General features: G+C 41.5%; 1 protein-coding gene across 22 annotated transcripts in view; it reads right to left on the bottom strand.

Moving 5' to 3' along the window:
• The window catches only part of LOC310888585 (E3 ubiquitin-protein ligase NEDD4-like), a 149,777-nt gene that overhangs the window by 49,894 nt on the left and 75,055 nt on the right, over window positions 1-24,828 (bottom strand). For 13 of the 22 annotated variants that reach the window (XM_083815428.1, XM_083815410.1, XM_083815408.1 and 10 more), the window contains one exon: window positions 23,489-23,542. The exons of 1 other annotated variant lie outside the window; for it this stretch is intronic. In XM_083815428.1, the coding sequence (XP_083671554.1) occupies window positions 23,489-23,542 (54 nt within the window). Of the gene's footprint in view, window positions 1-18,889; window positions 22,339-23,488; window positions 23,543-24,828 lie in introns of those variants that run through there. 8 more of the 22 variants (XM_083815407.1, XM_083815423.1, XM_083815422.1 and 5 more) reach the window with 4 other exon arrangements.

Below are 24,828 nucleotides of genomic sequence, written 5' to 3'. Positions count from 1 at the left end.
ACGAAGTGCGACTCCAGCTCCTCTTCTTCCCTTCCCATATTTCTGAAGGAGTTCATAGCCATCCGCTGTTCTCCCACCGCACTGCTGTGACTCCCACAGTGTTATACCTCCGCCTGGGCACGGAGCTCCCTTTTCCTCCCACTCCTTGCCCAGATGATGTGTGCTGGCATAGACGCGCTCGAGGTGGCAGGGCTCGGGGTTCTTGCCTTTGGAGAGGGCTGGGGAGCAGGAGCAGTCCTGCTGGCAGAGCCTCAGCTCGCTGCCTTGGTGAGGCTCTGCTGTAAGCGCAGTATGCACGTGTAGTGCAGAATCGTAAACTGTGGTTTCGATTAAGGAGGAAAACTCATGTACCAGTCAAACGAGATGATTTGTCTAACCCTATTTTCAATCTCTCCTTGCTACCACAATAATGACAAAAATAGCCTAAAAGAAAACCAGTCACTGACTCTACATTTTGTAGGAAACAGAAGACTTTACTTGTAAAAATTGTTCCTGTACCAAGCATTTATTAAAAATACATTGCAAAACTAAGTCCACACTTTTTACATACAGAAGTAGCTCATGCTTTATTTCTAGAATTTAAGACATGACAAAGAAAGAACTAAAATTAAGAGAGGGAATATTTAATGCGGAAATAATTAGATTAGAATTATAATCTATTATTACTGAAATAATTAGAACTTCTGATTTAGAAGGTGGCATTTTAAACTGTATTCAAATGTTGACAAAATAGGCATTCAGAAATCTAAACTTAGTGTTCTTAAAAGCACAACCACCACAGAGCAGTAGGCACATCACTTCTAACCAACTGCTTTCACATTTGGAAAGGCATTTAGGTGCTTCTGTCAGATTCTTTAAGTACGCAATACTATCCTCCATTTTTCACCTAACACCTGAAAAGTGCATTTTTTGTTTTTAATCTAATTCTTTTTTGCACTATATCTTTTGTAGCATAAAACGTTCAGCATCTTTAAAAATGTGAAGACATTTTCAGTAATACTTTCTACATTGCAAAGTGGTTCAGGAAACAATATTTTACATTGCAGACTTAAGTTTTGTTGTTGAATTTGAATGCACTGTTTATTTTTTATTTATTTTTAAATAGCTCTGTTGAAAAAGAGTTTACATGAAATTTTGATTTGGAGTCAGAATTTACTACCTAACAATAATATAGTTCACTGTTTGTGTTCAAAGCATACAATACTGTAATGCATAAAATGAACCACAGAAAAAAACAGAATGCATTCTAGTGGCTATGCTTTTTCCTATTCCAAACCTGTCTTAAAGCTAATGTACTGCAAAAAGACCAAAACTTCAATTCATTTCCTAAACAATTATCTTGACACTCATTTGTGCAGTAATAAAAGAACATTTACTGTTCCTCTAACAGCACTTTCACAAATTTAATACTAGAACAGCCATTTCAGTTAGTTATATTTTAGTTTCCATAATATTTTCTTTCTCACTGCAAACTCCTGTCTGTTGTGGCAACACAATGATCTGAATGATGCCTTTAAATTACAGATTGGGTTTTTAAGGAGTTACTGGGAAACAGTACATTAAAAAACACAGGGCCAACCAGTAGGTTTCTATGTATTATCCTGCATATACTAATGATACCCCCTGGAATACTGCTGCACATCAGAATGAATTTATTCTCATTCAGCCAGATCTATCACATTACGACTTCATTACTGTAACCCCTCTGGTATCGCTTCCACCCATTAGGAATAGTTAACGAGAAGACACAGCACAATCGCACAATCGGTTCCCAGGATATTTCACGCACTTGGGCACGCCTGCTCAAGGCTGAGTCTTATCTCTAGCAAGATAAAAGTGTGTAACACCCAGACAGAGGCCCTTCACAGATTAAGCTAGAAATAAAAGACACAGTTAAAGTTGCAGTTTCAGAGATGAGGCAGCAGTGCTCCCTAACAGTCACAGCTGAGCAAGAAAAGTCTATTTCCTAGCGAGCACGGACAACCGTGACAACTAGATCCTTACTAAAATGGATTAAGTAAGCTGTAGTACATAAGCATAAATTATTTAAATTTTAAAATATTTGGCTTCTGTTGCCACTGCTTATTTAAACATACTCAAAGCCATCAAGCACTTACACCAAAATCCAATGCGTTACTGAAATATGAGTAACACCCACCCCCAAACTCTGGACAATGCCAGAGGAAAGACAGCAAGTTAAAGATTTGTTCTTCATTACACTAAAACAGCTTCCTCGTTAGATCCCTCCTGTAATTAAGCATATGACAGAGGAGTGCTGGAAGCAGGCTCCTGCCGCCTCCCTCTACGAGGGCTCCCAGCTACCCAGAGCTCTCCCTCCCTGCAGCACGCGAGCCGAGGGGCACCCGGTGGTACCCGGTGCTGGCAGCGCCGCTGCCTGCGAGCAGCCTCCGGGAAGAGGCAGCACTGCGGGTCGGCGCGAGCAGAGCCCATGCCTGAGAGATGCTCAGCACAGGCCTGAGCCGGGAGAGGGCTGAGGAAATAGAAGCAGAGTCGCTGTGTGTAAGGGGAAGGATAGTCAGAAAGTCTCAAGCAAACTGAATGCGTTAGGACAGTTCCTGTCCCTCGTTCCATAAAAAAAATGAAGGAACAAATGAAAAAAAACACCAGGACAAAAATGAAGTCATCTTATTATGAAACTTCACTATAACTCAGCAATTTACCACCGTTCTATCCATTAACACTGTAAGAGCAAAAAGGATTGGGTCACTCAGGACAATTTTTTAGAGCCACTAAAGTTGTATGTCTGTCGTCCTCTTGAAATTAAATATGTATTGCCACTGGTACAGGGAGTAGGGACCAAAACATTTTTCACACTGTGCATGTTTGAGACTGCACAGGATTCAGTAGGGAGTCACAATCCCTCATATCCAACAGAAGTGTTCAAATTCTATATTCTTGTGTATTAAAAAAAAAGTACTGGATTTAGAAAACAATTACATTTTAGATAGGAAGCTAACTTTGGTCAAGTCAGAGCAAAATCCAGCCAGGTTTACAGCAGAAGGGTTGTTACAAGGAAGAGATGCTGGTGTCTCTCCAAAGCCCAAACAACTGGACTTCACTGCTTGGAGCTTTCCTCAGAGGCCCCAAAATTCTTCATTTGCTCAGACTCTTTTTTTATTGCTTCTTGCCTGGGAGGGGATGCATGGAAGCCTACCTCAGCACACAGCTCTCGTGCAGCACACACCACACATGCTCGACCCATAGGCATTCCTCACCTTACAACTAGTAATGCACAAGCACCGTGACCCTGAAGTTCCAAGCTATACTGCAGAAAAGTGATGGTGAACAAATGTAGTATAGGACACAGAAAACACCAACAACTTCTGCTATGTGAAGAAAAAAGGCTAAACAGTTATGGGATTTCACAAAAGTGTGTAAAATACAATGAAATACAAAGTATCAGATCCCACAACTGGGGATTGCAATGTGCTCCAATTAAGGGCCAGGGAAACGCTTTTTTTCTTTCAGGTATGCAGACTGCCAAAGATCTAGAAGAACGAGAACCCAGGTCATGTTTCATTCCAGCTGATGGATGTCCAGCACAGAAGGGCAGCTGCCTTCAGCTCCCTCTGTCAGCAAGGAGAAGCAGCTCAGTTGGATTAATGAACTTTTTCATCTGGGCAGACCTCTAACGATGACAAACAAAAGCCTCCAACGACTGCATTTCTCTATCAGCTAGGTGCCTAAAGTTAGCTGGCATAAATGCAGGACTTGGCACTCTCGAGACAAGAATTCTATGATCATCCCCATAGAACTGCCTATTTTATTTACTCACCCCTTGTGTTCTAGCAAACGTTTGTATTTTTTCCTTTCAAGATTATTCACTGTGAAGGACTGCTGCTCACATAGCTCCCCTTCAGAAACCAGTAATTCACAGAGCCACAGTGAGGGGATTTCTGAAATGAAGTATGACTGTAGCTGGGAACTGCTAACAATGGTAATCAAGAGAGGCAGGCCTGGGGAACCCTGCAGTGGTGCACAGATTAAGCCGATTATAAAGAGTATAATTAGCTGGCAAATTGTTCATTAATACCGCCTTGTGTTGCGGACAATACGAACCATTCAAATGGCACAGATCTTTTACCTTTCCTCGTTTTTCTATTACCACTCCTTTTCCCCTCTTCGCTAATCTACTTATTCTACCTTTTGCTTAAGAAGTCCTACTTTTCCCTTTCTGTTTCTTTTCCTTATCAATAAGAGTCTCGCCTTCTAGCCAGCCTTTTGGGTTTCAGCATACACCTGTCCTTCCATGACCAATTTTTTTTGGCATGCATGTACTTTCTTGGCAGAAAGCACTTAAGAAATATAAGCCACAGAAAAGCCAAACATTGTAAGAGTATAAATGCCCTAGTGTGCTGGAGGGATTCATGTTCCCACTACAACGTATTCCACTGTTTATAACCCTGTAACACATCCTGGACAACTGCAGCAATTGAGATCTAAGAGCTCAGGAAGCAACACGTATGTATAACCCTTGCAACCATGCTGAAAGATTGCCAACAGGATAGCAAATAAAGTTAAAAATCAACATAACCTCCTCCTGAAATTTTAGCTTTTTCTGCTTAATCTTGGAAAAAACAGCTGAAAAGTATGACAGCGGTCTTTTTTTTTTTTCCTATATTGTCTTGACCGTACATTAAGATTTGACAGGAGGAAGCCGATGATAGGTTTAGAGCATGTTGGAATGCAGCTGCCTTTGAAAAACACTAAGAATACTTTACTTCTATGGGAACTGAACGTGGACAAAATTGAAAAAATCCGTAAGTCATAATTAATCATCTCAAATATTTTCTATTTTAGAAATATTTCTCTCTTAAATCCATCAAGAATAGAACGGCTATTTTAATAAGGAGCTCAGAAAATAGAAGGATTAGTTGGACATCATTTCCATAAGGCATAATGTGTATATATATATTCTGTAAACAAGCAAGATGGCATACTTTGTACATTTTCTAACCATTGATTTTTCACTCTGCAGCTCTTCTTCCGTCATTTGCTGACTTGCTCCCTATTAATAAAAGTAATGTGCAAGTAGGGATCTGTGGCAAAAGAATCGTTTCAGTAGTGCAAAACCAGCTCTTCACAAATAACCATACTTTCAGTCACCCGTCACACACGGGACTCCTTTCGTTGTGCTGATGTAGGATTCCTTTATTACCGAGTACCGTTCCTGAACGTGTTTTCCTGAATATGTGCACTACTGTGTACCAACCTCAAAGTAGCAGTACAATATATCAATACATGTCTAAAGGAGATATAAAGGCCCCAGTTTTCCATTCAACAGACAGACTCATTCCTGCTATTTTGTGCTCTCTTTAAGCATGCTATAGACTTGGGCATAAAGCCACTATAAACAGTTCAAGGCAGTATGAAAGACCAGTAATCCCCACAGTGCTTTGAAATCCGCTGTAACCTGACCACGTAACACAACATACTCAAATGACCAGAGGCAGGTTTTGAAAGCCACTAAATGTTTATCTGACCCCTCGTGAACTCTTAAAAAACACTTAGCTGTAGGGGCAGACAAACAACTAACATTTATACAAGCCACGACTCCCACTGAGAGCCGATCTGTTATGTCCAGCTACTGGAGTCACAGCTCCTCCACCACAAAGCTCAGTCGCCTTTTATTCTGGAGAAGCTGAAGGTGCATCGTCAGTAGCAACGTTCTAGAAAACTGAAATTTAAACCAGCCCCAGTAAGATCGTAGAATCAGGCTTTTGTTTAAAGACTGCATACGAGAGCTCCAGCGACATTTTCAAAACCCTGTTCCTCCTGAATGATGTGTGAGTGTCCTATAAATTGCCAGGGATGAAAGGAATCAGAAGTCACATTAAGCACCTTCTCCAAGTATTCCGTTATATTACATTAGTAGCCATCAACATGTTTATCTTGGACCATGATGCAGTCCTTTAGGTATGCGGCTGATGGAAGAATCGTAGACTGAGGTTAAACAAAAGAGAACAACGACAACGAAAAAAAGGTGAAAGTATCAGGAGGCAGAGAAATGAGATAGCAGTAACGGCATCACAGAAAGCATGCTGACATTTATTCAGGCAAAATTTTCCAAAGCTACTAAGTAAGTTCTTTCAACAGTCTGATCCCAGTAGTGCTTATGTTCGAGAAGGCATTACACTTGGCAGTATTTGAAGTAATGTTTTTGCTTTAATGATTTTCCTAACGTTAAGAGGAAATGCAGCACATACCTTGTAAGAATTCTAAATGCCACGTGTATCGGACCCAAGAACACAAAATACCTGCTGTTTCTTCAGGCACTGAGGAGAAACTGCCATGCACTGACCAGAGAGAGATTGGAAAAGTGCCCTGTGATGAGGTGACTTTGGTTTATTTAATTCTTTAAGAAAAACATAGTTACAAGTTCATGTAGCTCGGTCAAAAATATTTCCTATAAGGTCTTTACGGTGGGTAACTACTCACTTAGGTTGCAGTCAAACAGCAGTGTAATTGGTGATACAATTTCTCCGTGTGAAAATTAAAGAACGTAAGTAAGATTTTGTACAGTGCATTACTTTTTTAAACCAGTGACCAATCTATTTTGTTTGTATCCTGCACAGTGAGTGGATGCTTACATATTTACTTTTGATTATAGCAAAACCAAAAAAAAGAAAAAAGAAGAAAAAACAGGAAGGGCAGAAACTGCAGAAATATTTGCTGCAAATGTTTGGTCAGAAATGCTAATTCCCGTAAAATTCAGGAACCTAACAAAAGGCAGCAAAGAGTGCTCTCCAGCTCCGAGCTCTCAGAAACTTGAGAGAAGGAGACAGCATTGGCTGTGGAAGGGCACACGGCGCAAGGAAAACACACACATCAGCTCCATGGAGAATGGAGCTGGCGCTGCAAACTGAAGACTCCGAATTCTTTTCTCCCTCCTCTTCCCGCATCTGTTTTGGCTGGCATCCGGCATAAGAAATCCAACTGATGTCACCTGCCCAGGCGAGCACTGCTGTGATTCACTGCTCAAGACAACAACAAATCCGAAAAGCAGGCAGACAGCTCAGCAGTCTGGGGACGGGAGAGGGAGTTCACGCCAAACTGCTGCCTGAACAGCAGGGCTTCGACTCGCCGGTTACTGCTTCCTCCCCCACAGGTTGCTGCTCCTCACCTCCCAGATTCCCAACCGTTTATTAGCTTTTTTTGTGAGCGGCATCAGGGCAGAGCGACAGGTCACAGAACAAACACACGCTGGCCAAAACAGATGTAAAAAAATAAAGCAGCAAGTGTTTTAAGCTCATTTGCAGAGAGCAGATCACACCAGCTCCCAGCGACTGAGCGTGCTTTGTGCACGCCACGCACCGCCTCGGCACCTCCTGCGCTTCGGGAGCCGTGGCTCTCCCTCGCACCGCTGGAAATGGAGAGCTGCCTGGCTGCGTACCCCAGGGTTAAACTGCCTCCCCTATTCCCACAGGCTATCGGGGCAGGAGAGAGGAAGCGTTTAAGGTAAGGTTATGAAGTTTTCCCTGCCCTAATTCTAAATAAGTAACGAACTGCGTATTGAAATAACACCAGTTTTTTAGTATCAGGAAAAGTTTAGCTGTATTGTTAAACTCCAAAGCTATCTGGTCCTACTGTGGGATAAAGATGCATCTATTTAACAGGAAATTAAAATATTTTGCTTCTGTGTACAGATAGAGCCTGAAAATTTGGGCAATTAATTGATAAAAATTCACAGTATTTACAAGTTTATACAGGGAAAACAAGCAGCTTCTCTGTGTTAACCCTTCTCCACCCCATTTATTTTTATTTCTCTTAAGAGAAAACTAAATATGAAAAAAATAGCATAACACAACGCTAATTCTTTAAGATAAAACCACTGCAAGGTTTTCTGTGGGGACGGCAGTAGTAAGACACTGCACACACAGTTTTTATTTTTCAGTTTTCCCAGTGAGTATAAAGTACGGTTTGCATTTACTTGAGATATTTGCATTAGGGGGATGCTGCAAGTCCCAAAATACTAAAATATGGTTATATTGGACAAAACCAAGTCTATTAACATCAGCTTCCCACATCTAAACCACCACTATTAGGTTTCTCAATACTCAGCGACCATATTGTGACCTACAAAGCCCACTATGCAAAGAACAAAAAGTTGTATTTCACGTGCTCAGTTAAGATCAGGCATTTAATCTTGTGAATTAAGAATGTGCAACAGATCTTAAATAATGTCACCACAAACGTATTGATTTCTGGAAAACCCTTTGGTTTTGGCTTTAAGCACCAGATAGTAGCTTTCTAAAAATTATTTTTATTTTTACATTTTATACCGCATATATTGCCTAAAACTTTCAGAAATTGCTAGTATATAGCTTCACTTCAAAGGAATAGTTTTTTTCTAAATTGATGTAATTTATATCATTAATATTTATGCCTAGAATTTGACTCACATAAGCATATTCAGGACCCAGATTACATACAAAACGAAAATTGTCTTAAACTCTTTCATTATAATTCCTGATATTCCTAACTTTTACTTGCCTTTTTTCAGTGCTGTACATTGAGAGAGAAAAGTGAAAACAGAGTTGGTGTCAACTTCTATTTTCTAAAATTCAGAATCAAAACATTCATCCTAAAATACCTTTCTCTGAGGTGCTTAGTGAACCGTAACATCATTCACCGTGGGAGCAGGAAAAAACCTGACACCTTTTTTTGGGACGTAAATCAGTTCAACAAGGAAGTAGGACGTATATAATCAATATTTCACTGCCAAAGAAACAGCAGTGTACCTTTCCAGAGGTTTACCAGTCTGAGCAACATCAGGAAAACACCGAGGCCTGCAGTCTCCTGAGAACGGCTGCCTTTCTCTGACCCTCACGCAGGCGCTATGCAAGTAGAAGCAGACGTTTTATCGAGTACGGGCTGTCCTTTGAGGCGAGCGACCACCCTCAGCATATTTCCTTCATTCAGAAGCATTCATTTACTGAATCTTTCCCCCAGAGAAGTATGTTCAGAGAATTTCATTTTTATACACACAGAGCTGAACAATAACACTTGCACAAGTGTTTGTGCAATGACCTATGGTTCTAAGCAGAAAGGTTTATCGAGAGTAGGAAACAAAGTAGACGATCTGCAGAACATTGCCAAAATGTGAGCAATGCAAAAGACAAATTGCTTACTTTAAAAAGTGAGAAATTTAAGTTCTTCCAATGGCTCGGGAAGATTGGTAATTACACGAGTTGGCAGACATTATCCTGAGGATGGGAGCACTTGGTACCACCTTTGAAGATGTTACAAGTATCTGCATATTAATTTGTAAGTAGAGAACAGAGTGAAATACACGGCCAAGTGAGACCCACGGACTCGTCACTGAGCATACAAGTTCTGGTGTAGCTCTGCTGACTGGCTAATGGCAACCAGATTGCTCCCTGCTTTCAAGGTGCACGGTTTCAGCCAGGCTTGTAACTGCCCCTAATCTTACACCTCCACTCCCTACCTCTTCTCATCATTTTTAGAAGGATTACGTTTGCTGTTATGCCTAGAACAGGACTTGGGCCAGAACTACTGCACTGCGATTCCAGTTTGGGATTTCATCCCACACTCCGGCAGATGCACGTTTGCACGCAGAGTAACACCTAGGCAGGGACAGGACATCCACGTGGCCAGCCTGCACAGCTTCTTTGTTCCTTGGGAGAGCTATCTAGCTGAAGCCTCTGAAATTACGAGGGCTACATGCAAGAAAGAAATGGTAAAGGGAAGTTCACGAGTGCAGCTTCAGCCATACTGAAATCAATGGCAGAATTCCTAATAGCTTCAATATGGACTAGATTTAGCCCCAGAGCTTCAAATCAGACAAAACCGTCATAATTTTACATGCTTATTGAAGCAGTATGTGACAAAAACAAGTGAGCTGGACCTGCTAGAAGATCGGGTGCAGATACTGTTGCTATCTTCACTAAACCTTTTGGCTTACAGCGGTTATGAGTGGTTCTTTGCAGGAAGCAAATCCTGCTCCTCTTTTCTGCTCAGCTCATTTCTCATTTATCTTTGGTCATGTTCTCCCTCAGCCTGCGTGGACAGAAGCCTAGTCCCAACTCAGCAATGCACTGCTCCCACACCAGCTCCCAGCTGCCTCGGGAGCTGCAGAAAGAACCTTCTGCAAGGCTGGAAGTGAAGGGGGAAAGCTGATAATGTCATAAGTACTGTAAACAATATATATATATATATATACACACACACACACACATATATAAAACAAACCTTCCAGAGTTACTCTATGGCTTGATTAGTATGCCTTGTAGAGCATCTATTGCAATCCTACACCTTGTAACTGATTAATTTATTATTTATATGTACTTCCTTTGTGGCAAAAGAGACTACCTGAAACTTAACTTTCTCTCAATATCACGTTATTTGTATTTACTTTACAACTTGTATTTTATTTTATTTTCAGCTGCTAACAAACTCCATGTACGTATTGGTACACATTTGGTGTAGAACACTTGAAAACCAGCAGCTCCAAAGACTAACTGATTTTTACAAGTCAGGAGATATGCTTTGAGTGCACTGTAAAAAAAAAAAAAGGCACCTCAACAGTGGACAACTTTCCCTCAAAGACATAGTTTATATAAAGGTCTGAATGGGCTTGTTTAACAAAATTTTGGAAGTATCTGAAAACAGGACATTGGTTCTAACACCTACAAAAACCTTAGATCCCTTTGTGGTAAGGTCTGCTGTAGATGAACACAGACGAACAAAAACCTGACATAGTAAGGTGGAAAACATGCAATAAATTGTCAAATGTGATCTACCAGAAATTGTCACTAAGTCCAACATAAAAGCACAGAACTGTTGGCTGGCCACACGACTTTGTGACAAAACAAGGAGCCCTTAGATCTGTCTAACCTCCTCGGCCTCCCACCCATTTCGCTGGCGTTCTCTTCGTCCATCAGGTTCTGCAGCGCTAGCGCTCTCAAGCTAGTTAATTGAATGTTCCTCATCCAACACTAAAGGCCTAAAATCACTGAACTGCAGGCAAATTTTTGTTCTATCCGTAAAGAAATGATGAATCCCACTTCTGGGATGTTGTGGATTCAAACAGATTTTGGCTTTTCAGATGTGCTTGAGAAGACTCGTGCAGCAACGCAAGGCCCCTGACACAACTGTGTTCCCAAAGGTGGCCCAAGTCCCAAGTCAGCAAATTGAGACAGAAAATCCTCCTGTGTGCTTAAACCGGAGCTCCTCTTGACAATGACGACAGACTGCGTTCACAGGTTTGATAAAAGCACAGTGCTAACATTGCAAATCATGCAGATCACATTCTAGCAAATAGTTTATAAATCCCCATTTTTGTATAATAGAATATATATATGTATATATATATGGATAAATCCGTTAATCCCATTCATCAGACTTAATTTTTGCAAATTACACACATTGCTTACTTTTGGACAACAGACAGCTTCTGTAAGACATGCTAATGCAGACCCATAAGGCCAGAAATTCACCACATACAGCATATTTACTGCTTAAGGGAGAAATACGTTCCAAAAGAAAAACAACACCTCCCTTGTTGTAAAATAAAAGGATACCAACAACCTGTGCTTAACCAGATATATCAAATAGATACACTGCTAATGCAAATAACTCATGTCCAAGGACATTTCAGTGTTGCACTTCATATCATTCTTTAAAAATAAATCATTAAAAGGTCACAACATGCCATCTGAAGCTTTCTGAACTGCAAAAGAAATGCTGGCTATCAGGATTAAGAAGGCAATCTACAACTTTCAGCAATGCTTTTGGGCATTAGCATGTTTTTTTTTTTTTTTTTAAATAGAGAGAGAAAAATATGAAAGCCATGTGAATCTCACAATTCAAACATTCAAAAAGATGTTCTGTCCAGGATCAGAAACCTGTATTATGGATTGCTGAATTCTGAAAAGATGTGTGTTAGTAAACACTGCTACATAACTGCAAGCTGCATCACCAAATATATTGCAATCATTTCCCAACAAGTATAGTTCACTTGTGTTTATAATAATTCAGTGTGCTGGCAGGCACGCTCTGATAGAGTTTCTAAAAATACTGAAGTGTTAGTAATACAGCAACTACAGCAGCCTCCACTTCCAAATCTTTGGAGAGAGCACAAGATTCTGTGCAAGTACATGGAAGGAGATTCTGCTCAACATTTCAACACTAACGTTTAGTTCCACTTTTATACAATCTGAAGCAAATAACTGTCTTCTGGTAATAAAAAACCTGCTTGAAGCAGATTTCAATTAACAAAATATCCAAATGATTATCATATTTGTAACCCGAAGTCTTTACAGTGCAGATGTACTAAAACAATTATATTACTGTTAAAATGCACAAAACTTACACTAGAAGCGGGGGGATATGTGTAGAATGTAACATAATTCTTAGCTTTGATAATAACGCTTCAAATTTTATTTAGCAATAGGAAAATGTGATTTGACAAGTAATTGTGATTTGACATAATCCCTTTTAAATAATATTGCTATCCACACGCGTGGATATGCTATGCTCTTTACTTACAGGATATTAAGTAGAAATAAAATTAAAAACAGCTCAAAGCTGAAAGTTATTTTTGGAACAAAATACACAAACTGTTTTAAACGTTAACTCGGTAAAACTTAGGCTTTACCTTTGTCAAGGAGGACACTTGTCAGCCTCCAATATCTTGTTTAAAAGAATTTTCACTGTTTGATGAATAACTTTGTTTAATTTTGAAGTAGCTTGCTTTCTGTAATAAAAGCATTCAAAATAACTTATTCCAGAGTTTTATTTCTGTCTTTCCAGCAATCTGTTGAAGACTAAAATTGATGTTGAAAAAGTAGGCTCCTGTTGCCTTGCTTCTCTTCGTTATAAACACGGATTATATTAATCTTTACCACTAAGAATTTCTTTTAGTAGTAGGATTAAGAATATAAGACTTCGACAAGTAACTGAAAAGAAGGCTAGTGAGCTCACACAAGTTCATTGCTGCATCTCCCTCGCGCTGAGGACAGAACTCCCACCTTGCGGCCTCTCGTTCTTTTCCAGCCTACACAAACTACAGCCCGGGAACGCGGCTGACCAGGGAGGTTAATTCTTTCCAACCTAGGCTGAAAGGGAAGACGAAGCTTTTACCAAAGCAATTGAAAAACGGTCTGAATTCACACCACAGTACACAGTGCAGTACTTATTTCATTTGCACAACTGATCTAATTAGAAACAGATTTTCCTTTTGCCTTTCGCTTCCCGAATACCGCACGTGTCGGCCCCTCCCCGCCCCAGGCCCGAGGAGTCGGCACATCACAAACCTGGAAACAGGAATAGTATTTTGGTAATAACACCAGGGCCTTTAACTTCAGAATCAGCTTCTTCCACGCACACGAGACAGCCCAGCGTTGGGCTGGGTAGATGGTATCAGAGGATTTAAAGAGAGCGAAGGTCATTTTTTTCCCCTCTTTTTGGCAACAGAAACAGCCCAGTCATACTGCTGATTTTATTAATGTCTTTTTCTGTACGTAATTGCTGTCGTTTGGAAGCTACCAATGCCATCTTACTAAACGAAAAACAACAAAAGCACCAGATTTTAGACGAATGAATGCAGCAGTACATTTTACAATAGGATGTAATCCAGAAACTAAGTTAACAGGATACATTTGGACTTCAAAGAGCTTTTAGAACAAAAATCATCACAAAACATGTACGTTCCTAAATTCTTCACTACTTGATCACCTTGCTCAAACAGCTGAATAGTGCAAAAAGCCATGAACGCTCTGTATCTGTTTTATTATGTGCAGTTCTCGGGGGCTAGCTCTCTACTGAAGCTGCTCTGGCTGGCACCTTCGGTGTTAAGACTGTGTCAGCATTTCCATTGTAAATCGAGGCCCTATAAACTCAGCTTTAAAGAGATCACCGTGTACTGAGACTCAGCACCACACAATTTTTCCATGTAGGAGCAAATAGTTTATTAGTGCTATAAAATAAAAATGTTATTTCCAACTCTTCTGTTCAAGGTTTTATTCAAGATTCAGCTTCCAGCAAGAAAAACGCCCAACAACAAAGTCTAATAAAATCAGAATACTTTACCAGGGAACTCTGGGGGTGGATAGGGATAAGGTAAAGACGGTATTGCCAATTCTTGACTCTGAAAACTTGACTAAAAGAGATACCTAGATATCTATATACGAATAAAACCACGCTTGAAGTAGTTTTCAACTAACTAAATGGTTAGGATATTTGTAACCACCGAGGGAGAGCATCCTCCACCCCTACAGGCAGATGTGAGCAAAGTCCTCACCTGCACAGCACTGGGGCCCTTAGATAGCCATCTGCACTCCTTGTGGAGCAAGCAGAGAAACAAATTTCACAGCGCTCTTCCTTTGAGGTATTTTAAGCACCTAGCTACAGGCAGCACGCATTTTGTTCTAGAGATGCCTATTAGAGTCCAGATAGCAGTCCCTGAAGTAGGTCTCCAAACCTGGACAAGTGCAATGTAAAAGATAATAATCGCCGGGTGCAGTATTAGCTCTGTTTGCACTGGAAGGCAAGGCAGCCTCTAAAGGCACACGACACTTCCCACGGCACTTGTCTACCGATGCCTGCGTGCAATTGAGTTGTATCGATTCTGCCCTCTCTAAAGAGGCTTGGAAAGAAATACCGCTGATACAGCTTTCACCTTTCCATTTTAGAAAAATCTCTAAGCCCTCAATATGCAACTAGTATAATGAAGAATAGCACATAAGAGAAGACAAATCGTTAGCGGCTTGCTTTGTACCACTGAAAGCAGCGGCGCACTCAGCAACTGCTGCGGGGGCGGCAGGGAGAGCCCCGTCAGGCTCACTGGGCAGGTGAACGCAGCCAGCCCCGCGCCGCCCACGGGGTGGGCGCAGGGGCAGGCGGACCCCGGGGCCAAGTGCTTGCCTGCTCCTCACGTCCTGTCTTGGATTAGAGTGCCGGCTCCGATGCACTTCACCCAGGTGAAAACAGGAGAGGCAGATCAACAGTTACAGACACGTTCTTAGGAACAGAATCTGCCCCCTTTTTATCTGTTTATTCTTTGGATTTTTCGGACAGACTTGGCTCAGCAAATGTAGGAAGCAACTAGACCTCTTCTTCAAACCAAAAGCACCACTCTACTCAGGTCCTGAAAAAGTATCCGAGGGGGGCGAGTTAAAGACGACAAATGTTGTATGTGCTGAACACCACACCGAGGACAGGCCAGTGAATGGCCACAAGAATTGGCCAGAAGTGCCACGCTAAAAGGAAAATTAGGATTTCCCTCTCTCTCAGCAGACTGGATTAGCTAGCCTGAAACAAGATCTCTTGCAATGGTTATTTGAATGAGGATGGGGGAGTGGGAGGGTGGAAATTCTTTTTTCATTTTATCTTTAAATAATCTCCACCAGTTTTTCACGTGGGGATCACCGGTATATAATCCATTTATGGCTCCATACCATCTCAGGAAAGAGACTTTCAGACCTGACCGTAGCTTACACCAAACCACTGAAGCATTTCTTTCATTAGACCAAATGGGTCAGTTTATGTATGAAAGAAAAACAAAATTCAATCCAGAAGTGAATATCGTACCAACCAAAACGTGTTGTGGCTTGCGAAGCACACTGGCAAAACACAGAACATTTATTCCTCCTCTCCCCTTCTTCACTGTCACAAAGCGGTACCTGCCTTAGACAGGTTCAGCACAGCGCAAGGACAGACACGTGCAATTTGTTCATCAGAAGCGTTAGAGCCCTGCCAGGCTACAGGAGGGAACTGCCAGTTAAGAAATTATTCTTTTACAATGCAACTAAACCTCCGTCGTGTTCCACACGCCTAACAGGAATTTTTTAGCCACTTCACATAGAGTCTGTACGAAAGCCACCATGCGCATTGCATACGTTCACCCAACCCTGCTTTCGCTTTCTAGAAAGGAAATCTCGCCAAAGACCGTCTCAGCTAGACTTTAGGCACTTAACCGCCAGACTGCCACGCAGCGCCAGCCTGAGCAGGACCCGCGTCCCTAGGTGGCCACGTCCAAGTCTTCGGGGCACTCTGCAGAATTTCGGCCCCTTGTGTCGGCTGAGCTGTGTTTATTCTAAGTTGCTCTTTTAGGTTTAGATGCCCCAGTCCCAGCTGGTATCTTAGCAGCATAATTAGATTCTCTGTACTTTCACCACAAAATTTACTCTCAAATTATTTTTAAGGAAGGTAGGAAGGAAAATAAAAGCTGACTTGTGAAATGCAGACCAGCAGAGTCAAGAGTTGCCATTTCTGTTTGTCAGCTACGTATAATTCAACACTACAACATTTTGCCAGGGAGCTTTGCATTTTTTCATCACAACAAAGATGCCTTTGTCAGATCTCTAACACAGTTGTCCAGTATATGGGATTTTTGAAGATACAAATATGCACTCACAGACCCCAAATTAAAAACAATGTAAGTATTTGTTACATGCCATGGTATATATACACGCTTAGCAGTAGTCTATTGTATTACATATAAAATACCACAGCAGCCAAAAGAGTTTGCAACTATGCTTCCAAATAAAAACGTTCGGTTGGGCACAAGCTCATATTTTAGTTAATATTTTATAACAACTTGTAATGAAATACATCCTGCTTGCCCAAAAACACTTCTGTCTAAAACAGAAGATATTTGAAAGGTCATAAACACTTGGTAGCAGTAGGACTGCAGACGCCCGCATAAATGTTTTCACTCAAGATAAATAAGGCTGTAGCAGCTGCTGCGTACAGCCCCAGGCCCATGCCCTATATCAATCAAATACACACAAACTTGTTTAACTGGAAGACTCCGGATTTTTTTTTTCTTCTCTAACAACCATAAGACATGGCAGCTTTTCCCCTCAGCTTCACAGAACAAACACTTCAGGCACACCCGTCCTTAGCATCAGAGATCCCCAAACGTCTGCGGGATAGCTCAGAAATTGCACCATACCGAAGAACGTTTTATACCTAGACAAACTAAAGCAAGACTTCCAGCAAGACGCTTTCATTGCCCACACTTCCTATGGCAACTTGCCTGGCCAATCACCTCTACCCACAACACTTCTGGGCTTACTCAAAATATGAGAAAACACCACAAAGAAGCTTTATGTTTCAATTAATTCTTCATTTTTGAAATGTTTTGCGCTAAAGAATGCAAGTTCTGTTTGGACTGAGTGCCTCCGTGACTGCCACGCTTCACGGCAGGCTAAATTGATTTCACATGGTAACTAAAGCTGAGAGCATGTAGGAACAAACTTCTTAATTCTCTTCTGGAAACACTGAAGTACATCTTTGGTATGTGAATTGCTACGACAGTGAGGATCAAGGAAGTGACTTTGGGGGCATATCCTTTAGGAAAATGAGAAGCACTGCAGAGGCACGGGATGAAGACATCGGGCACATCTCTGCAAGTTGCACAGATCTGTAAATCTCTGACACTTTTGTACCAGGTTTGACCTGCTACAGCTACTTATGTAATTGGTTATGGTGCTTCCCTGTGAACAGCTATTGTTGGATAATAGGAAATGGAAAATCAGGCATACATTTGTAGTATGAGAGAGAACTCTTGACGTACTGAATACATGAAATTCAAATGAGGAAAAAAAATCAGCGGAGATTCTGCATTCCAAGTTTTCCTGCTGAAACATTCTCAGGCTGGCAGGAAAGATACTGTGCACTACTTAACAAAACTGCTAGCTAACAGAAACTGAAATGAAACCTGTATTTCTTCGGCAAGAGATTTTTTTTTAACATTTATTCTTAATGAATGCTTAGGAATATTCTGTGCATAAATATGAATAACAGTGATTTTCTATGCATAATAGTGACTGAAGAGCTAAAAAAAGGTTACGCTGGAATAGCTTTGAGACGATCAGCTTTTTTATAAGAAAGCTGCAGAGTCATCATATGGCCTCTCTGCAGTGAGCAGCTGTCTTTCTGTACTACATTTCACTGAAAGAAAGCGCAGGAGAATGAGAACACACAAGCAGCGAAGACCAGAATCTCTTTAGTGAATCTGTTTTCACAGCTGGAGATAGAGTACTTACTATTCTATATACAGCATCACTGAGCTTAGGAACTCAAGTGGGCAGTGTTAAATTGCACAGTAAAGCAATTTAAGCAAATGACTAATCTAAACCCTTGAATTTCATTCCTGCTTTGGTCTTTTAAAAACAGCTTAAAACCACAAAACTTCAATCTTTGTCCATTATAACAAAGAAAAAAGCAGCGGATGAATTTTGACATCTTAAAGCAAAATCAAAGCAAATACAAATGACAGTACAGTTACTGAGTTGTGCCAAGCTACTTGTATAGCAGTTTGATCAGGACTTGTGGCATGCCATAAACAGGACATGTTTGTAATTTGCAGAAGGCCAAAAGCAAGAAAAAAATAAACTAAGATTTTTTTTTCTAACCTCTAAGTCATTATTGTCATCAGAATTATAAAATTTCTAGTCTTAGATCGTATAGCATTACAGGGCACATTTTTAAGTCACACGGAGACACGCATGTGTACATTATCCTTAGAAGTTATCCAAGTACTTCTTTTTAAAAGCAAAGCACATGAAGAATTCTTCACGCAGCAGGGTCTCAGACAACTAAATTAACACAAACACTTGATTTGCCATTTGAATGTTCTGATTTTTAAAAATCTTTTCAACTGAGGTAACACTGAATTGAGTAATGTGTGACATTAGAATCTCAAAATTACACTGGATGCAATCGTAACTGAGAGCAAAGTTAAGCTGGATTAGAAATAGAGATGATTTGCAGCTTGTTCCAGAGAAATGCAGAACGTTCTAGCACTAACAACGGAAGCCCTTCAGTTGCTTCAAATTCAGAAGCCTTTGTATGGCAATTCTGTATTTTACCAGCACAGTATACCCAGCATCATACTTACCGTGGTGCCGGCTGGTGTAGGACCAGGGGTGCCACGACCATCTTTACCAACAACCTGATTTTGTTCTTCAGGATTACGGGTGACAAGGATTCTGAAGTGCTGTTGCCTCGTATTTTGATCTGGTCTGATTTTAAACAAACATCCCTGCCCTTGAGGAATCCTCTCTATTGAATTGCTTCTAGATATTTCTGACCCGTTCCTTCCATTTCCATGCAGTTCTGAATTCAATCCATCATCTGTGGGGCTAATTTCTTCCGGTCGTGGCTGGACAGGGTAGGAGGTACTCCTTTCTAGCCGTATCCGAGGATACCTGACCAACCTGTCCCCTTTTGTTCCAGTAAAACCAAAGTTATATTCGCCACCGGTACCACTTGCCTGTGGTTGCTGTAACTGGAGAACAAAGAACTTTTTCCCTGAATTTGCTGACATATCTGGCACATGTTGCAAAGACCAACGCCGGGGCTCAGGGGTGGGGGCATTATTTTGAGCCTCAGATCCAAAGGGTAATAGAGTAACCTGAGGCACATCTACACTGGAAGCACGATGCTGAATCCTCACACCGCTTATGTTTAAACCTGAAGCTGCTTCATTTGTCGCGTCTTCTTGGGCTGTAGATGGAGCATCTTCGCTCTGGTTATTGGAGGGAACAGTACAGAATATCCTCCGATTACAGCAAAGAGTTCCATTGAGCTGTTGCCCTAACTCTTCCGTCAGCCTAGGTGGAGAATTTTCAGGAGTCACCTCTGGACTGCTCAGAGAGGAAGAATGGTTTTCCACGGGGGATGCATAATGCTCCCTAAAGTCTGGGAACTTACAAGGAAGTGTCTCCTCGGGAGATTCCAGGGTTGCACTCTCATCCACGCAGTCGCTCGCAACTTTGCGCTGAAGAGAAATCTGCATCGACGAGCTTCTTGTCGGCCGCACGTCAATACTGTTCAGCAGCTGGGGAATAAACATGGATGTACTCCTTTTTAAGGAGCCCACTTCTTGAAAATCGCTGCCCCCACCATAATCTGCTCCGTGTCGGGAGAAAGCATGAGGACTGTTTCTTCTTGGCAAAGTGTGGAATGCCATGAAAAAGTCATCTTCTCTTTCCCGGTCGAGGACCTCCGATTCAGGGGCTGTGTTGCTTCGCCCAGAGCCAAAATGAAACCGCAGCCGATGGGCCATGGTTTTACAGAAAGAAGAAAAGGAGAGGGAGAACAGCAACAATTCAGGCACTGCCAGAAGTTAAAAACCAAAGACATAAACTCCAAGAAAAAGTGTCCCATCTGCCAAACTGTTAGCACTGCAGCACTGATAGCGACAGATAGCAGAAATAGCCCAAGTGGCAAGCAGCATTCCAGGCATGATTGGGTAAGAGCAATCAGCGCTCCTACACACTGTGACATAGGGTAGGATGGTGGGAGTCACGTGGCCTGGTTCCCCCTCTCCAATCTAAGCTAGTGGGGGTTTTGTTTTTTGTTTTTTTGTTTTTTAATGCCAGCAAGAGCCTGAAACAGCACCTTCACAGCTGCTCCTTTTCCATCAGAGAGGAGCGGCCCCAGCGGGAGAGCTCTCACAGCTGACTAAGGCAGCAAACACACTCGGCACTGCTATAAATCTAAACCACATCGTACTCATACAGCACATTTGTATAAAGCACACGAAAAGTTAACTACAACAGAAACGCTTGGATTTAGTGTTAAAAGTCAGTCACCTCCACATGCAAATAAGAAAAATTATTTCAAGCTTAACATTTTGGTGTGCGTTACGGCATTTGGCTATCATGGCAGAACACGAATAAATATAGCACGGTTATGCTTTCAATTTTAACTGTGCTCATAACGTGATTAAGTAACAAACTTCTTGCCTTTAAAAAGCCATGGCTTTTGCATTGTCCCTAGAAACGTCATATAGCCTATACTAGCCAGCTCAGTCCCTTTTAATAATTAAAAATCCACAACAATCAAAGCAACCCTACGTATCCAAAGATTTCTCATTAAAAACAGCAGAAATGTGAAAAGTGAGAGAAAATAAAGTTTCTTTTTAGTTTTACCAGGCAGTAAAGACGAGTGAAAACCGGAGACGGGTGTTGCATGTCGTTTTGTACTGATTTGTCTTAAACACTGTACAGAAACTCTGCCCATTGCTGGCCAGCCTCCAGTGAGAAAGTTAGCAATATTACCACGAGTGTGACTGCCAGCATGGAATACAGTTACGCTCTCTGAGAGCCAAAAGACCTCAGAAGAACAACAGACAGACAGGATACACCGAAATGCAAAACAAACACCCTACATGCAGAAAATCAGCGATCCGAGGATACTCACATTTGATGCACACGGCACAGCACTTGTTAGCACATACTAGAAAACAAAGTGTTTAGCAAAAAGCCTATTTACAGAAAGAGACAGAGTAGCTTCAATTAAATACATGGACTTCTCCCTGGGAGAACTCAAAAGCTTTACAATTTTGTCAACAGCTCTGAAAATTTGTAGGTGGCGGGTCAATAATCCCTCTAGACATTTAAACCTCCGTATGCGAGCAGCTTGCTTTCAAAAGACAGAAAATGACCAATCACAAGAGAAATGGAAGCTTAGAATGATTTAACTGCCAAGAGACAGCACAATCCCCTATTGTTTTAAGCGGACTACGAGCCAACAAGAAGAAAAACATGAATAGCTTCTACACAGCAACAGTTCCGTGGAATTGCCTTGTGCAAGCACAGGTGTTGACGTTATTTTTTCTTATTTTTCAGGTAAAATATTACACAAGGACAGTGTCTCTTTGCACTGAAGATGAAGCTTGCATCATATGTTCTTTGTTTTGACTGGGGAAAAGAAAGGAAAGGACATACTGCAGCAACAAAGTGCTTTGATAATTTAGGAACATGAAGAAATGGGGTAAAAAACCATGCAAGTATTCACAACGAATATTTCACATGAAAGCCAAAATAATCTGTTCAATGCCTCTCATTCTGTAAATATAGGATGGAAAATTGCTACTCTAAAAACCCCACTGTACTTGCTTTCCTTTGCCAACAGTTCAGAACACCTGAAAGCAAAGCAATGGCTCCTAAACCCAGGGTTACAGCCTAAGGGAAGGCTGTCTACAGAAGCAGGATCACAGAAAGAACAGCCAGAAAATGGTTCAAGTATAAAATAGTACTGAAAGTACCAGTATAAGGCCAGTACCACATACAAGAAACTTGGAAATCTTAAGCAGCGTGTATCTGAAATGAGTATACCAGAACTGTTATTTCTCAGCTGTCACTGTGCAGCCACACCGGGATTTTTCCTGAACTGTCACCCCTTTGCTGTCACACACGGACATCCCCATACATGCCACTGCCCTCTGCAGGCTAGAACGAAGCCTCTTCCACGAGTTTCAGGTTTGCCCTCCACGCCAACACAAACTTATTCCAAGCATCCTCCAAGGCACACGCAAGCCACACGGGAATGTCAGCGCAGCCCTGAGCCCAGGCTTACATACCCTGCGCGCAGTTACGGTTACAGGATTGCTGCTTCGGTGTTGTTTGCATCCGCTGGCAACACAGGACCTTAAAGCCAGGAAGAACTGACCGATGATCTCCTTTAACTTCGAAAGGCGTAGGACAGTTTTGATAGTGCAAATGTTCATTACGATTATCATTGCCAACAAATACACTCAGTCAGCCCTGTCTACATACATGCTGTCATAGATTTATTATTACATTTTGTCAATTTACTTCACCCTAAAGGAAGACTCACAAAATAGTATTGTTTCACTGAGTCCTTTTTTCCCCCAGAATATTTTAACTTTTATTTTTCTTCACTCTATATTTAATAGGAATACAGAGAAAAAGAATACATTTTTGGTGATTGATATTTCCATATTATGTTTGTTTAGCGTAAAAAGATCTTCACAACACTGATCCTAATCTTCATAAGGCAAGCAATTTTAGTAGAGATTGTACAGCTCCCAACCCAGAAATGTAATACCTCATCTCATAAACAAAAACAATTGTGCTATAGTTTTCAGAAGACAAAGCTAACAAAGGGGCCTAGCAGTAAGATTTGGGGAGACTTCTCTAGAACAACTGTTGCATCAGCAAAATGAAGTTCAAGGCTAAAAACCCTAAAAATATGTCAGGTGTCATCAGGGACAGAACTGAACACAAAACTCAGAGCACTCGTTATTTTACCAATTCCTCATGCCTTCATGCACCCGCTTCTTGAGGCTTAAGTGGAGCTCTGGTTACCACATCCCAAAAAAGGATTAAGAAGTATTAAAAGTTACAGGAAATAGACACTAAAATGATCAGAGGATGAAGCAGCTGCTTTGTAAGTGACTAAAAGGGCTGGGACTGCTTATCAGTTTACATCAGAGAAGCCTAAGGAAGAATCCGATGGGGCTTCCACTGTCAGAATACTGGGTTAAGAGGGTCCATTCTGGTCCGAGCCAGTAGAGTACTTCTGTGTTTAATGTTCCACTCGTCCATAAAATAGACACTATTTACGCTTTAACCTGTATTGCCCAGCACGCTAATGTACAGACAAAAATACACCATTAAGACGTGCTATGTTCTTGCCATTCATGTTACACAGCCTGTGATCAGCGAAACAATCAAGGAGCACTCACCAATCTGTTTTCATCGAACACTTCGAACAGGAGACGATGATTGGTTGGGTTTACCTATGAGAAAATTCAAATATCACTTTAGGTTCATTCGCTTGATAACAACACTATATGGGTACTATGGGTACACTATATGGGTACGATTAAACCAAGGCAAACTGAACAGGGCTAACAGGTTTTAGGGAATTTTTTAGTTTTACTTAAACGGGAGCACTCGAACAATTTGTTTCTAAACCCTACGGCAGTTAGACCTAGCCTACCAGGGAACATTTGAGGCTCTTCTTTACTGCGCTCAGTGCAGGACAGGTACCGCACCTCTCTGTCTGCAGACAGCTCTGAAGAGGAGAGGCCGCGCTGCACGCAGGCTGACAGCATCTGGAGATGCCCCAGGGCAGCATCCCAGCGGCTTCCCCCTCAGGTAAGCCTCGGTTTGCACCGCACACGGGGACCCCGGCGGCGAGCCCAGCAGCACACCTCGCCTCATCCACGAAGGGCCCGGCCGAAGGGGCGAGCTCGGGGCTTGGGCACAGGCCGGGCTGCACAGAACAGCAGGGCTCACGGAGTTCGGGGTTCCACGTCTGCAGAGCTCAACCAAAACGTATGGAGCAAAAGCTTTGCTGCATTTCTTTCGGAACTTCACCGTCTCTGTTTCAGTCCGTCCACCTGTCACTGTTTCTAGCCCATTTATCACACATCGTGGAAAACCCAACAGAAGTCAGAAAACCCACTTTGTGTTCGGCAAAATTAGCTCTAACACTTGAAAACAGCAACTGGGTCTGCAGGAAATGATTCACTTGGAAGTAAATCTAAGCAGAAAGACTACTAACACTTAAAGAAGACAGCTCGGGGAGGTAGACAAGGCAGTCACTATTAAACAAGAAAAGAAATGTTTGGTAGTAGTTGGTCCACTTGATAGATCTTCAGAAAAACTTGTAAGCCAGGTTAGTATGTCTACTTGTTTAATTAAGAAAATTTACATAAAATAGTTCTCGACTGATTGATAATTCTGTAGGGGTGGTGAGGAAATCCCCAGTTTTGAAAAGATCAGAAAATTGTGGCACATAAAAAAGGTATGCATTAATTTAAATATTCACATTGGTGTCTAGGGCTTTCAAGGTATTTTAACGGAGCTTCTGTGAAGTACACGTGTAGTTTAATCCAGACAAATGGCTGTGGGTTTGGGTATTCTCTTTTCCTGGAAAAACTACATGATGAAAAAGTGTATCTTGAGAAGTATCAGTCAAAATTATAAACACAAATAAGTTTTCTAATCCTGGGTAAAAATACTCCACTTTAAAGCACATGAATTTGTTCCTCGCAGTCTATCTTACAGCACAGCACGT

Source organism: Anser anser (genome assembly GCF_964211835.1).
Source record: "Anser anser genome assembly, chromosome: W".
Classification (NCBI taxonomy): domain Eukaryota; kingdom Metazoa; phylum Chordata; class Aves; order Anseriformes; family Anatidae; genus Anser; species Anser anser.
Note: the sequence above shows the minus strand (reverse complement) of the source record. Positions and strands in the feature narration are given on the sequence as shown.